General features: G+C 45.5%; 1 protein-coding gene across 1 annotated transcript in view; it reads left to right on the plus strand.

Moving 5' to 3' along the window:
• The first annotated feature begins 1,455 nt into the window (after positions 1-1,455).
• Positions 1,456-16,622, plus strand: part of B3GLCT (beta 3-glucosyltransferase) — a 299,257-nt gene continuing 284,090 nt past the window's right edge. Inside the window, exon 1 of the mRNA XM_072134376.1 lies at positions 1,456-1,577. Within this exon, the coding sequence (XP_071990477.1) occupies positions 1,535-1,577 (43 nt within the window). The 5' untranslated portion in view covers positions 1,456-1,534. The remainder of the gene's footprint in view (positions 1,578-16,622) is intronic.

Raw genomic sequence — 16,622 nt, forward strand, 5'->3', positions numbered from 1 at the left:
GACAGCTATTTAGTTTCTAAGGGACAATATTGCTACATGTATAGAAAATTATCTTCACACAAGTACATTTTTTTAATAACAGAAATGTTTATACATGGTAGATGAATTTTAACACAAAAATGACTGTAGATACGGCTGCAGATTTTTTGACACCGAGTATATGGGATTTGGATAAATATGCACAGAAAATCCACACAAAATATGCTTTGTGGGTGTGCGCTCTTATGCTATCTGTACATGATACCCCCATGAAAATCTGCATTCAATAGTCACAGTTTTAAAGGGCATCTACAACCAGGATGAAGGACTGTATGCAAATGAGGTTGAGGGGCTCCAGGCTCCATAGGTGTTTTGCATTTTCATGTAGTCTTTTATTCGGGTGGTAGATGTCTTGCCTATTTAGTGTTGAGTAACTTGTGTGTTTTTATGTGGATTTTATGCATGCATTTGTATCTATTTTTCCCATCCCATCAGGCGGAGGAAACTTAATTTGAAAACTGCATATTTATTCAGATTTGATTTTCACTCTCCCATATACTACAATGTAAAAAAAACACATGCAAAAATCCACGAGGTCGCACAAGAAAAGCAACATGATCATTATTTTATTTTCTGCACTGAGCTACACGATTTGTTTCCAAATCAAATTCACTTTAATGCTACTGTATTAAAAATTTGCACATAATGGGGCTTATTTACTAAGGGTCCCGCGGCCGCATATCCGTCGGGTTTTCGGGGCACTGGGACAGGGATTTAGAAGGGGATTGTGTCGCACGCAATATCATTTTGGCGCATCATGCCACAGAAATGGGGGGTCCAACTGATTTGGACAGAGTGCGGGATTTAACTTTAAAATTGTGCGCAAGCCATGCACTTACATGCACAATGTAAGTAAATTGCGGCACAGTGCTTTCTCGTCGGATACTCCGCAACATGTGCAGGTAGCCTTAGGGGATCTTCACATGGTGATATCTAAGATGGATTTTTCACCCAGAATTAGAGTTTCTGATTATGGGGGAGATTTATCAGAAGTGTCTGAGGTAAAACTGTTCTAATTACTCATGGAAACCAATCAGAGCTCAGCTTTCATTTTATAAACAGCTGTGGGAAAATGAAAGCTTAGCCATGATTGGTTGGCATGTGTAACTGGAACAATTTTGCTGATAAACACTTGTAATAAATCTCCCCTATAACGTTCGTGTGGATGTAGCCCCCCAGGTATAGCTTTATAATGACTTTGCTCTCTCCCGCTGCCCCGCAGCCGAGCACGGGCCGTCTCTCTATGACTTCTCCCCCTCCGCTACCTCAGAAGCCTAAACTTTCTCCCCTTCCCTCTGCCGCCTCACAAAGGGCAGCTCTCAGCCAATCACCGCGCGTCTCTTAGCGTCCAATTAGAATGTTCCAAGAGGCGGCCAATCCGGCGGCGGCTCTCATGCTCTGGCTGCGGCGGGGGCGGGCTGCTGTCAGTGCACGGCCAGGCAGAGCTCAGTGGCTGCGGGATGTGCGGGGCGCTGCGGGTCTGAGCTCCGGGACAATGCCGGCCGGGATGTGCTGCCTGCCTCTGCTGCTCCTGTGCTGTGAGTACGAGCGCGCACTCAGCTTATGTCTCCGCTGCCGCCGCTACTGCAACTTTTTCCCATGTTCACTGCAGAGAGAAGAAACTTTGGTGATGAGATGCACCGTCCCCTGTGCTGCTCCATGTCACCGCAGCCTCCTGTGTGTGATGGAGGAGAACTCACCGGAGTTATCTTATACACTCAGTGTGATGAGAGCTGAGTTGTCACTGGTTGTCAGGTTCTCAGAAGTTGTCAGGACGTATCTGCTCTCTGTGGGGCAGAGGTTGTCGGGATGAAGCTGTCAATGTCTTCTGCGCTTTGATTGTCAGTTTGATGTTCAGGTTGTCAGGAAGCCAGAACAGGTTGTCAGCATCTTTGTTACAGAGGTTGTCAGTTCTTGAGATGTCTTATCTCTGTAATACTGAGGTTGTCAGATCGATGCTGTCACTTTCTCTGATGTTGTGGCTGTCTCAGTTGAGGTTGTCAGCAGTCACCGGTGGTTGTCAGGCTGGGGAAGGCATTGGTTGTCATGTTCTCCGTTATATAGGTTGTCAGTTCTTGAGATGTCGGATCTCTGTGGTGCTGAGGTTGTCAGATCGATGCTGTCATTATTTCTGGTGTTGCGACTGTCTGAGTTGAGGTTGTCAGCTGTCCAAGTCATGTTCTATGTTATAGAGGTTGTCAGTTTTCGAGATGTCCGATCACTTCAGGGATGAGGTTGTCAGGATGGAGCTGTCACCCCCCCGTTGAGGTTGTCAGCAGTCTGTGTTGTCAGGCTGTGGCTAGCATTAGCTGTTGTCTTCTCTATGGGGATCATGCTGGAATAGACGTTGACAGTGGTTTTGGGGTTAACGTTTTGCTGTTGTGATAGTAATTTATTCGCAATGTTTTTTACTGCGGGTGAACTGGCTGCTCCCTCTTTATAGCAGTCACCCGTATTATATTAACCCTTCTACTAATGTGCCCCTTCTGCCCTGCCTTGCTGATTGCATTGCAGGATGCTCAGTGTAGGGGGAGCCCTGATCTGGGGCAGTAAAAGCTTTTGAGATGTCCTTCTCCTTGGTCTTCAGGTGTATGAGCTAAGGACCTACATTGAGCAGCTAAATTACGATGCACTTGATGTGTTACAGTCGATTACTATGGACGGTTTATCGAGACTCTCAGATATGATGAATCTGTCACTGCTGACAGTCAAGAATGAGGAAAGCAATTTGGCAGTAATCACAGCATGCTTGTCCTTTATGATGGGTTTGCATTAAAGGGATAGTCCAGCTCAAAGCAGCTATCCACTGAATGATGGGTGTAGATCAGTGGAGGTCACAAAACTGGATCACTAGTGGTTCACTGCCGCTCTTCTTATAGCCAAGGTCTCTGGTTGGAGGCATCGGGAGGGCACAAGGGTCCCCCATCCTAATAATCAATAGGGGGCATAGAACTTGGTCCCCACAACTCTTAGTATTTATCACCTGTACATTGTCAGCACATTATAGAGCAAGACAGGACAGCGTAAACATAGTTGTATCTGATGGATATGACATTGCATGTTTTAGAAATGAAGATTATTTTATAGAAAGTGTTCCAAGTCAATTCGGCCTTACCCATTTAGCCCATCACTAGGTAGGAAACTTACAGTGAAGACCACACACACATCTGTTTGCCATACAGCAGCCCAGTTTCTGTGAAGAGTCCTCTTTTTGCAATTTAAAGGGACGTGTCATGGGGGCTGATCTATTATCAAGGGTTCTCTGCTCTGAGTGACCTGATCTAGAGATCTTCTGATTGGGCACAAGAGCTGTCAATCTGAGCACAGGAGAAGGGATGGTAGTGTCATTTAGGAATGGGCCACCTACTGGACACTTGAGATTATGGTATGGTTGGGAGTAAAATGTGAATTTCTTGCCTAATGTCTTAGGATAAAGTGAATATGATGATGTTAAATGCAATTATTGTCATGTTTAAAGGGACGTCAATTGTGTAGTTAATGAAGTATTTAGGAAAACATATTAATCATCGGACACAGACTGTAATTATGGCTTTATAGTGTGTCCCAATCATGGTTTCTAGAGTCACCGTAGTTAATGTCTACGAGCAGGTCCCATCGTATACATGAGCCAGATGTTTCCGTCATCCCTCCATCTCTCTGCTCACGACCTGCACATTCGCTGAAGATCCTTGGAGATTATCCTTGCTTGTCGTTAATCTTACAATCGTAACGTTGAAATATTAAGTGGAAGTTTCCTCTCTGAGTCAAAGGAAATTTCAGATTGTTTCACTCCGGTGTCAGTCATTTCCATTCATATCAATGTCGCTCATTCCGGAGGGATTGTAAGATTTAAGCTGCTGGCAATCTTTACAGCTGTGGCTCGCTCCTGGGATTCTTGGGTCGGGCTCATCAAGGAGGCACTGATGGATATATATGTTATCTGCAACAAAGACACTGTGTGGTAACTTATTGGCTGCTGATCTTGTGTTTTATTTTATATCACCCCAAAGATGATTTGCAAAATTTGTGCCAGAATGTTGCAGGGAATTGAGGCAAACCACTAGGGGATGTAAAGTTACAAAGTTCTTTAGAAAGTTGTCCAAAATTTATCATACAGTTGTGCACTTTGAAATACTGTAGTGTCTAGGAAGAGACAGATATGGTAAATCCCTTTTACATCTGTCTCAGACTAATTTCCATACCTGCTCTTAGCGGTAGGAGACAACTAATCAACATTCCCTTTCTGTACCAAAGTTCAAAGCAAAGACTCCACAGTACAAATATAGAGGGATAAGCCGAGGTACCTAATTTTACCACCAAAAACTGGGAAAACCTATTGACTCGAGTACAGTCAGCCCCCTACTTAGTTACAAACGGACCTCTGGATGTTGGTAATTTACTGTACTTTAGTCCTAGGCTACAATGATCAGCTATAACAGTTATCACAGGTGTCTGTAATGAAGCTTTATTGTTAGTCCTGGTTCTTATGACAACCCAACTTTTTTAAAATACAATTGTGACAGAGACCAAAAAATTTTGGCTGGGTTTACAATTATAAAGTATACAGTTCCGACTTGCATACAAATTCAACTTAAGAACAAACCTACAGACCCTATCCTGTATGTAACCCGGGGACTGCCTGTATAAGCCGAGGGCGGGAAATGCATTGATCACAGCCGCCGCAGTATATAGCCAGCCCGCTGGGGTATCCAGCCAGCCAGCCCGCTGGGGTATCCGGCCAGCCAGCCCGCTGGGGTATCCGGCCAGCCAGCCCGCTGGGGTATCCGGCCAGCCAGCCCGCTGGGGTATCCGGCCAGCCAGCCCGCTGGGGTATCCGGCCAGCCAGCCCGCTGGGGTATCCGGCCAGCCAGCCCGCTGGGGTATCCGGCCAGCCAGCCCGCTGGGGTATCCGGCCAGCCAGCCCGCTGGGGTATCCGGCCAGCCAGCCCGCTGGGGTATCAGAAGGTGAGTATGTAAGTTTATTTTTTTTATTGACTCCTGTATAAGCCGAGGTGAGATTTTTCAGCACGTTTTTTGTGTTTAAAAACTCGGCTTATACAAGAGTATATACAGTTTATAAAAAAACGATATAAAGGATGTGTCACCGTAATCGTCGTGATCTATAGAATAAAGATAACATATTATTTTTATGGTACGGGGAATGGCCCACAACTACTTAATAATTCCTTGCTGTCACTCTGCCGGCTTAGCGGATGACAAGCTGCCATTTACATAAAATATTTTGTGATATTCTCTGTAGTCCTGCTGATTGTTATTATTGGATCCGCTCCAGTAATACCATTATTTCAGAAAACTGTTTATGCGTTTCCCTGTGAGATTATGTAAAGTTGCTTCAGAAGCAGAGCTCCACTTTAATAGCTTAGATTGCGGAGTGCAATGTGCATTACTTGGTCAGTGTGCACACAGTCTTGTGATGACTCTTCACCGGCTGTTGATGGAAGGTTCTTACAGCACAGATTGCTTCTGTATAACCCACTGATCTTGTGTGGGCAGTAACTACTCCGCGTCTTATTGTTGCTGTGGAAAGCCATGTCTTTGATATTCTCATTGTCATGGTGTGAAGAAAGGAATGTCGGCCGTAGGAAACTCGGGACTGGAGGTCGAAGAAGCCGCAACACACGGAGCAGCTGGGCTGAATGTCTCCCCTGTGTATAATGAGTGCTGTATGTAGGTACACTCCGGGTGTCTGTGACGGAAATGGACCAGTAGGCAATTGGAAACGGTTGTCTCTAGTGGTCATCTAATTCATATCATCTTGAACTGGGGATAAACTATTGCTTCCCCCCCCCCACACCATCACCATCATGCATTAGGTGTATTCTCTTCTGGACATTTACATTTGGGTTCTTCTGCCATATATGTACATTTATTCAATTGGATATTAATAAGAAATTTACGCGTGTTAGGATAATTTCCTATAAATGTAGCCATGTTGTCCCTTAGAAATGAGATTGATGTCCTTGGATATAACCACTGCTGCTGGGGTGCTTGCACAAAGAAGTAAATAGTTTTTGCATATGAAATGTCTGGGATTTACTACTTGCCCCACTGGTGTTCTGAGGTATCAAATACTGAATCTAGGTGGTTGGGTGCCTCAATAGCACATGGTTGGCCACAGCTGGTATGGTGTGGGGGTGGTCGTATCCAGGGACAAGTATCTCATTTCTGAGGGACAACATGGCAACATTTATAAGAAAATATCTTCACACTTGTGCATGTTTTTTTAATAGCATGCAATTTTTATGACTGGTGAATTAGAATAAATTTAAATGCCCAGGTGGGGATACCCCTTTAAGTTGCTGTGCCATACCTTAGGCTACATTCACACGGACGTATGAAACGCCGTATCTGTACCGTACCGTACCGTTTTTTTAACGGATTACATACGGCCACATTCATTTCAATGGACAATACGTCTGACCATTTATATTGCCGTTGTTAAATCCGTTCCGTACCGTACCGTATACTGGCCGTATAAAAATATAGAGCATGTCCTATTTTCTCCCGTATTCAGTTCCGTATGCCCTAAAGTCTATGGGGACGTATAAAATACGGGTTACATACATGCTGCATACGGATGAAAAACGTCACGTATATACGGCCCGTAAATACGGGACTGTAGAAATCATACGGTCGTGTGAATGTATTCTGCCATTAGTGCCTTTAAGGTAACCTCTCATTAGGATTTAAGTCCATGCTGCCGCCAACCTATTATGCAGGACAATGGCAGGAACAAATGATGTCCTTCTATATTTTGGGATATATCGCATTATTCAAAGAATGGACTTTAAAAGCTGCATATATATGACCAGCAAGGAGTCCTGGAGGCGGAGATGAGTCATGATAGGATGTGACCTCCTGGATTGAATTCTATTTAAAAGAGCAAATATGTAAGATCCCTTCAGCAGCTTCCACCTAGATTTGTGATGACGCACATGGCCCATGGAGTATCAATTAAGCTAGGAGTGGACATCTTAGTGTGACTCATCTCCGCCCCTGTGACTCTTTACTAGTAATTCATATAGAGCTTTCATAGTTCTATTACTACGTTGAGCTGAATTTTCCAGAATGCACTATGACATCATTGTGATCCCATCAATGTCTTGGATAAGGGGTTAGTGGTAATTTGTGGCCTACATCTTTTTGACAAGCCCTTTACAATGTTAATTATTATGCCAGGTCCCACGTGTTAACAAGTAAGCAACCTTTCCAAAAACTTGGCACAACTTTCTAGCACAAGTAAATACTCAAAAAGAAACTTTTTTGTGAGAATGTGTTTTTTTTTTTTTTTTAAAGCAAGGGAAAACCTATTGAATAGAGTATAAGCTTAAGGTGGAAAATGCATTGGTCACAGCCCCCCCCCCAGTATATAACTAGCGACCCTGTAGTATATAGCCAGCCAGCCAGCCCCCCCCTCCATCTCCATGCAGTATCCAGACGGCCAGCCCCCCCTCCATGCAGTATCCAGATGGCCAGCCCCCCCTCCATGCAGTATCCAGACGGCCAGCCCCCCCCCCTCCATGCAGTATCCAGACGGCCAACCCCCCTCCATGCAGTATCCAGACGGCCAGCCCCCCCTCCATGCAGTATCCAGACGGCCAGCCCCCCCTCCATGCAGTATCCAGACGGCCAGCCCCCCCTCCATGCAGTATCCAGACGGCCAGCCCCCCCTCCATGCAGTATCCAGATGGCCAGCCCCCCCCTCCATGCAGTATCCAGACGGCCAGCCCCCCCCTCCATGCAGTATCCAGACGGCCAGCCCCCCCCCTCCATGCAGTATCCAGACGGCCAACCCCCCTCCATGCAGTATCCAGACGGCCAGCCCCCCCTCCATGCAGTATCCAGACGGCCAGCCCCCCCTCCATGCAGTATCCAGACGGCCAGCCCCCCCTCCATGCAGTATCCAGACGGCCAGCCCCCCCTCCATGCAGTATCCAGACGGCCAGCCCCCCCTCCATGCAGTATCCAGACGGCCAGCCCCCCCTCCATGCAGTATCCAGACGGCCAGCCCCCCCTCCATGCAGTATCCAGACGGCCAGCCCCCCTCCATGCAGTATCCAGACGGCCAGCCCCCCCTCCATGCAGTATCCAGACGGCCAGCCCCCCTCCATGCAGTATCCAGACGGCCAGCCCCCCTCCATGCAGTATCCAGACGGCCAGCCCCCCCTCCATGCAGTATCCAGACGGCCAGCCCCCCCCTCCATGCAGTATCCAGACGGCCAGCCCCCCCCTCCATGCAGTATCCAGACGGCCAGCCCCCCCCCTCCATGCAGTATCCAGACGGCCAGCCCCCCCCCTCCATGCAGTATCCAGACGGCCAGCTCCCCCCCCCCTTCCATGCAGTATCCAGACGGCCAGCTCCCCCCCCCTTCCATGCAGTATCCAGACGGCCAGCTCCCCCCCCTTCCATGCAGTATCCAGACGGCCAGCTCCCCCCCTTCCATGCAGTATCCAGACGGCCAGCTCCCCCCCCCCTTCCATGCAGTATCCAGACGGCCAGCTCCCCCCCCCTTCCATGCAGTATCCAGACGGCCAGCTCCCCCCCCCCTTCCATGCAGTATCCAGACGGCCAGCTCCCCCCCCCCTTCCATGCAGTATCCAGACGGCCAGCTCCCCCCCCTTCCATGCAGTATCCAGACGGCCAGCTCCCCCCCTTCCATGCAGTATCCAGACGGCCAGCTCCCCCCCCTTCCATGCAGTATCCAGACGGCCAGCTCCCCCCCCTTCCATGCAGTATCCAGACGGCCAGCTCCCCCCCTTCCATGCAGTATCCAGACGGCCAGCTCCCCCCCTTCCATGCAGTATCCAGACGGCCAGCTCCCCCCCTTCCATGCAGTATCCAGACGGCCAGCTCCCCCCCTTCCATGCAGTATACATTTTGACATTATTTCTATCTATTTATGTAAACAACCGGGTGACGAAACGACCGGTAGAAGGCGTGGAGCGCGTTGTTCCTTTTATATTCTTTTAGTTATATATTTCTATATAATAAAACAATTTTGTTGTCTATGTAGCATCGTACCTTTCGGCTTGCACTGTAATAGGTCCTTTTTTTCTTCCTAATCTTGAAACCACATTTTATTTCCACCATGAAGCGCCTGTGTTCTTTTCTTGTCTTAGTTGTAACTACTCATGTACACACTGGAGCAACTATCTGCAAAATTTGATAGAAAGCTGAGCTATGCTTTAAAGGGGCTTCACCAAGTTTGAGTGGATAACGAAAAATCCTGTTCTCTGGATCGGGGGGGGGGGGGGGGAACCTGTTCCCTGTTCTCTGGATCGGGGGGGGGGGGGGGACCTGTTCTCTGGATCGGGGGGGGGGGGACCTGTTCTCTGGATCGGGGGGGGGGGGGGACCTGTTCTCTGGATCGGGGGGGGACCTGTTCTCTGCATGGGGGGGGGAACCTGTTCTCTGGATCGGGGGGGGGGGCGGGACGGACCTGTTCTCTGGATGGGGGGGGGGGCGGGACGGACCTGTTCGCTGGATCGACGGACCTGTTCTCTGGATCGGGGGACGGGGGACGGGGGGGGACCTGTTTTCTGGATCGTGGGGGGGGAGAAAGGCCTGTTTTCTGGATCGGGGGGGGGGGGCTGTTTTCTGGATCGGTGGGGGACCTGTTCTGTGGATTGGTGGGGGTCCCTGCAGTTGGATGATCGGGTTTGATAATGATCAAACCTGAAGTATTTTAGCCACATCCAATTCAACAAACTAAACACAAAGGTGGCAAAAATGAGACCAAATGTGCCAAATTGTTCATGAAGCATGAGCCCTCCGCTTATTCTGTGCTGATCTTCTTGTATTATATCATCATGTGTTTTTGCACACCTAACCTCTAGTGTCAGATCATACGGGAGAACTAAAGCGCAGGTACTCTTTTTCTGACTGGTGTAAATTCATCTCGTTCTGCTTCGTGGCGCCGTAGGTCTTGTTGCGAGGAAGCGGTTGTCAGACCTTTTGCTTTCTTAGAGAAAACAAAACCGTTTTCTTAATAAAATCTGACAAAAGGGAAAGCCTTGTAGCGAGAGCGAGGAAGAGGAGGAAGGTGTGAAATTAAAAAGGAGCTGTCACCTCTCCTGACACTTCTCTTCCAGTAAATACTTGTATTCCCCAAGAAATAACAATTGAGGAGCATCTTTTCTTAAGCTGTTGAATTGCACCATTCTTCTGCTATTATTCCAAAAAAATGGAAAAATAAAGTGTAGTAGAAGGTGTTTTGATGCTTTGCGGAGTAAACTAAGATATTTATAGATCTTGATTAGGTTCCTACCAGTTTACAGCCTCTGTGCTAATTAATGTGTAACCATGGTTACACACAAGATAAAACAAAAAGGTGCCAAGCTACTACCTCAAATCAACGTGTGGAATTCCTGTCGAAGATATCAATAAAAGCACTTTTGAGTGCTCCGAATATGCAATGAAAGAGCTTGCAGACCGTCTTCTTTTCTTTCATCCACTAAAGCCATTGGTGTCCGTTCAAACTGTGTTCAAGGAAACGCACCACGGGTTTCGGACAAATCCTGTGTGGTTTTATCGGCTTTTCTATGTGGACTAAAAAGAGAACAAATCTATAGTGCAAATTGCCAAATCTCCTTAGATGTTTTAAAGGAATCCTACCTCTACGGATCTACCTATTAAGGTTGATGCGGTGGTAGGTGCATCTAACCTATGTAAGGATAGTCCTTTTTAGGGCTAATCCTTTACTCCCCTCTTTCTTTTCTAATCTTTAATCAGGGTAATATTCAAATTTTCAAAATTTTTCTCCACGGCCCAGTAGCCTCTTAGATCCTCCTTCCCAGACATCTTCAGCGTGCAGCTACAAGCAGCTGCGCGCACTAGTCCGTGAAGCTGGAGTTCTGTGCATGCCAGTAGCTCCGGCTTTGGAGCCGAGATTGTGCTCCCGCCGCCCTGTGTTTTGTGTGTGCTGAAGATATCTGGGTAGGAGGATCTAAGAGGCTACTGGGGCGTGGAGTAGCCTCAGCTCCGGCTGCTCCATGCCCCAGCATGAAAGAAGTAATGATCTTGCATGTTCATTAAGCTGCTAAATATGGTCCATTCCAGTGATTGACGGAGTGGTGACGGACATGCATGACTGCCAATTTGCGCAAATTCTGCGGATTGGAGTCCTTATATTGGTAGTCCTTACATACCCCCCCCCCAACAACCAGACATTGGTTTGTGGAAAACTCTTTTCAAGAAGAACATTCACAACTTTCACAAACTCTCAGTCTTTAATTGCGGTCACTCCGCTGATGCCAACGCTGTTGGGATTTTTCTCCACCATACTCACGAGCAGTCAGTGCCACCAGTATGACAATTCGACTCGCTACTTTAGGGCGAGCTTGGTCTGAAGCAAGCAACCTAGAGATGAGCGGACCTGAAGTTTCTGTTCGGGTCCGGTTGCGTCCTGTGCGACCCGGACATATTGCCATATTAGTGGACAAACCGCAAACTAGTCATGGCTATGATTGGCCAGAATGGAACCCTAATGGAAACTTTGGGTCCGCTCCTCTCTAGCCCCAAACTTTATACCTGATGTCAGATAGTTTTAGCACGTTATATGCAAAATAGTTGTTGCTGGTGGTAGGTTTTATGCTACATAATTATGAAGGTGTCCGAAAAATCATGTTCATGTGCATGTAGTCTTATCGTTGACAGCTAAGTTCAAGGAATCGGCGTCTAGTGTCTGGAGTATCATCCTGGGATTCTGTGTTGAATTTTTTCAGACCATCCTCTTGTTCCTGGAGATACTACCTCCTTCCTCATATGAATTGTACATGTGAATTGTAGGTAATTTGTTAACAACCCTCTAAACTGCATCCAGCAGGTCACTAATGTCTATGGCTTTCTCAGACGGACACAGATTTTACTCCATTCTCAAATCTTCACAATTTAAAGAACAGATTTTAAAGCAATAATACAATGAATCCAGTGCCAGGCAGATTGTCCGCTCCCTGTTTATAATTTCCCCAGAAAATCGAAGCCTTTCAGTTTTGTGCCGTCTTTCATTCCTGCTCCCCTGCTGCTTATTATAGTTTACCCAAAATATTGTACTAAAGCCTTTTTTTTTTTTTGCCTTACGATTTGTGCAATTAAGCGCCTCAAAAAAAGAGAAGTAATGGCAGTAACTTGGCCGGTCTCCATGATGTTCCATATTCTAGCCCAAATTACAGACGCAAAATGTTAGAAACCCTACAGCTCACTACATTAACTACTCTGGAAGCAGGTGACACACTGCGAGGGTTAAACTCGGAGCCACTGCTGTAGGACAAAGGGGGAGATTTATCGGTGCTTCAATGCCATTATATTTGTGACTACGCTAACGTCCTGCCATGTGGGCATGGAGTAGCACGAACACCGTTTGAGTGGGCTGGTACGCGGTGTTCCTTCTCTGTGGCTGCGCACTTTCTACAAACCTACGAACTATTTTTTTCCAAGTTTTTCCGCAAAACTACAGACCCAGTGTGGTTTTACAGGGTGGCACAATCAAGTGGCCTTAGTGTAAGAAAGATGCGGCAGAGACCAGATGTTTTTTTTTTTTTGTTGGTTTTTGCCATGGTCAATATCTCCCATCCATTTTTTTTTTCAGTATTTTGATTCTAAGTTTAATTTCCAATTAGTAGCGTCAGAAACCCGTGCTATTAGCTTTTCCATGCATCGTTATGGAGAGGGGAGGGGTGAGCATTGCTTACCCCTCCTCCTCTCTAGCACGCTGCCGTGTACTCACCCAGCTATGGCCAGGCGAGGATACGTTTTAGTGTAAAAATAGCCCTTAAATCAATTAAAACCTTAAACATAGTACCAGAAAAAAAAAAAACTACAGACATGGAGATGGTGTACACAATATCATCAAATAGATGTAGACTCCACGATGCACATGCCTGGTGCTGGATTGCAAAAGGAGGGAGCTGAAGGGATCTCCATCGATATGGCTCTTCTTCACCAGACAGCCCTCTAGCTACATTAAACTTACCTTATATACTCGAGTATAAGCCTAGTTTTTCAGCACAAAATTTGTGCTCAAAAACCCTAACTCGGCTTATACTCGAGTCAACTAAAAACAAAGACAAAACTCACATTTCTGACGTCACCCGTAGGTCCTCTTCTGTCTGAGACAGAAGAGGACCTATGGGGGACTTCGGAAAGATGAGTACAGTGTTATTTTTTTTTCCTACTACAGGGGCTGGGCAGGCTATATGCTACAGGGGTTGGGCAGGCTGTATGCTACAGGGGCTGGCAGACTATATACTGGGAGGCTGTAACCAATGCATTTCCCACCCTCGGCTTATACTCGAGTCAATAGGTTTTCCCAGTTTTTTGTGTTGAAATTAGGGGTCTCGGCTTATACTCAAGTATATACGGTAATTTCCTGCTTAACAGAGCAGAAGCCTTTTTTTTATTTATTTTTTTTTTAATTTAAAGAAAAACGGGTATGGTTTGTACCAGTTGAAAGTTATAGAAATATATATATATGTAAATAGTCATTTATGCAAAAAGGTGCAGCCGTTACCTCCCCCCTTCCACCCCTAAAAGTAGTTATGTGGGCGGCTGAATTTTTCAGTAACAATATAAAAATACAAATGGCTTAGTGCAGTTTGACAAACCACAAGAAATAAACACCCACCGCCTCAATAATTTGGGATAGATGGACAAAGTGGAGCTGAAAAATACATGCACAAAAGGAGACTTTTGCTCGGAGATGTTTTCATCATAAGCTTTAGGAGGTGACACTTTTGGCACCTTCATTTCTTTGCAGCCAATAACATGGATGTAGAAGCTGTGTCTGTACTCGGCCTCCGGCGTCTATTTTTCTTTTCATGTTTTTGCTGTTTTTGCTGGTATAATAAGCACGTTATTGAGTCAAAGTCTATAGATTTTTTTTTTTTTTAGATTTACTCTTTCCTTTCTTCCTTTTGGTCCTCTCCATTCCCTGTTAAAAATGTGCGTCAGTGATTTCCCGCCATTATTCATACAAAACGTTTATTTATTATGGTCTTTATTAAATACCATTTCCAAAATTTGTACTTCAACTCCAAGGTTGTTGTTGGTGCGTTCTGTCACCTATTCCTGAGCGGACTATTAGTAGTAGCAAGTCTCTTGCCAATCCTGGAATCCAAGGCTATGTTCACACTGCCATTGCCCCCTGTATCGTAGCATGGCGGGCACATGGCAGTGTTGGGAGAGAGGATGCCGTTCACTCCCGCCCCTCTTCATAAGAATATATGGCACACGGTGCCGTATTCCGGAGAAAGATAAGACATGTCCTATCTTTCTACAGGGTTCAGAGCTGTACGGTGCCGCACGTTGGGTGCTGTGCGCCCATTGCGATGTATGGGGGACGTATACCGGCCATATATACAGTACGTCCCCTATACGTACGTGTGAATGTAGCCTAATCCCTGATCATAGAAAGAAACAAAAGTTAGAATGGGAATAGAACTATTGAAGAGTACAAGACTATTAAATTAAAGGTATAAGAATGTGTAAGATTGTCCAAACCCATTGTCTTCTGAGTGAGTGGGATAAGACCTTCTGTAACTAATATTATAACTCATGGGATAAAGGTTATTGTCAAAGAAAGCAAAAGCCACGGTCAGCATAGAAATTCTTATGGAAAGTATACTACAGGCAGTCCCCGGGTTACATACAAGATAGGGTCTGTAGGTTTGTTCTTAAGTTGAATTTGTATGTAAGTCAGAACTGTATATTTTATCATTGTAATCCCAGCCAGAACTTTTTTGATCTCCGTGACAATTGAATTTTAAAAATGTTGGGTTGTCATAAGAACCAGGATGAATAATAAAGCTTCAGTACAGACACCTGTGATAACTGTTACAGCTGTTTATTGTAGCCTAGGACTAAAGTAGAATAAATTACCAAAATCCAGAGGTCCGTTTGTAACTAGGGGTCGTATGTAAGTCGAGTGTTCTTAAGTAGGGGACCGCCTGTATTAAGTAAAACTGCTTCTGTGTTTACTTCCAGTGGAGAGAAATCTGACCATGGTCACACAGGTGCACAGCTCGTTATATCATAGAGGGTAATCAGAGCTGTGTGATATAACGAGCTGTGCACCTGTGTGACCATGGTCAGATTTCTCTCCACTGGAAGTAAACACAGAAGCTTTCTATAGAAGGACAGCAAGCAGAGATCTAGAAAACGGTGCAAAATTGATACAGAAACTATATTGGAAAATTGCATACATTTTTATAATACAAACAATAACATTAATTTGCTGAAATGGGAAAACCCCTTTAAATCCAAAGGCAGCACATACAATTTGGGTGTGGATTGCTAATCTGCATAGTGAGTAAAGGGCATGAAAGCCCATCTGCGTCTGCATAACAAGGGCTAAGGGCAATGATCTGCTTTCATATCTGTTGATCTGATGTAAATTTTGCGTAAAAAAAAATGCATACTAAACATACTGCAACGTGTGTAATGTTATTTGTCTACAAAAACCGGTTGAACTAGCTGGAACGGCATAGCTATAATGTTCTTCAATCAAATTTCTGATTTAGAATTTGCACTGGGGGCTGGGGGCTGTCGCTGTATAAAAGCTTCAGTACAATATCATTAAAGCTGGAGTCGATAGGATCTTTTTCTATACAATAATTAAACCTCATCTATGTAATGGAAGCATTTTTGGAGCCGATTCTGAGGTTGCTGCCACCTTTTCTGTTCTCCAAATGCATTAGGCGGGTTGATTTTTATTTTTTTTCTCTCTTTCTGTATGGGGAACCTACTTTGCTATATTTTATGCTTTTGTAGGTAGCGTGGCGGCTTATCAGTGTGCTGTATGCTGTAGCAGATTTATGGTGTTCACAACTACTCCCGTATTTACCAGATCAATAGGGTTATAATTGAATTTACAGCGGGATCCGAGATGGTTCCTGGCGATATTCTGGACTTTGTACACAGTATCCTGGACTCTTGTATACAAAAATTTGCTTTCCAATATTTGGCTGTAAACATGTCGATTATACGGCTTGGCCCAGAAGGCAGACACTACTTTTAGTTGGCAGTCATCACACTTCTGCTTTATATACACTGGCGGCGCTCTGTGCCTTTAAAGCTAATTAATTAATTCCGTATCTCAATCCGTCAGATCCGAGGTGTTTTTTTTCATACTCCACTGTTGCAGTGAGATTTTTTTTTTTTTTTATGGTTTTTTTTTCTAAATTTTAGCAGTCTCTAAATACTGGTGCCTTCAGCCGGATGTTGTTGGATGCCAATCAGCATGAAGTTAAATAAACCTTTTATGAAGCATCGCTGTTTTGCATGTATTTTTGGGATGTGCTTTTGGACTGTGCCTAAAATCTATGCACAATGAATATTGGAATTAGTAGAGGCGTGTATTGAGTCTCAGGCTTGGTCTGTAATACCCAGCACACGGCCCTTTGAGGGAAATTCATTATGACTTCCTGGCTTCTCCAACCTACATGTCACTTTGGGTGTGCCGGGAGTGGGGTGGGAAGGGGCGTGAACTTCCGCTCGCCGGATTTACTATAGTCGGAGATTTTACCATAAGACTCCTCCAAGTTAATCTGGTATAAGATATTAGGTA

Source organism: Engystomops pustulosus, chromosome 2, assembly GCF_040894005.1.
Source record: "Engystomops pustulosus chromosome 2, aEngPut4.maternal, whole genome shotgun sequence".
NCBI lineage: Eukaryota > Metazoa > Chordata > Amphibia > Anura > Leptodactylidae > Engystomops > Engystomops pustulosus.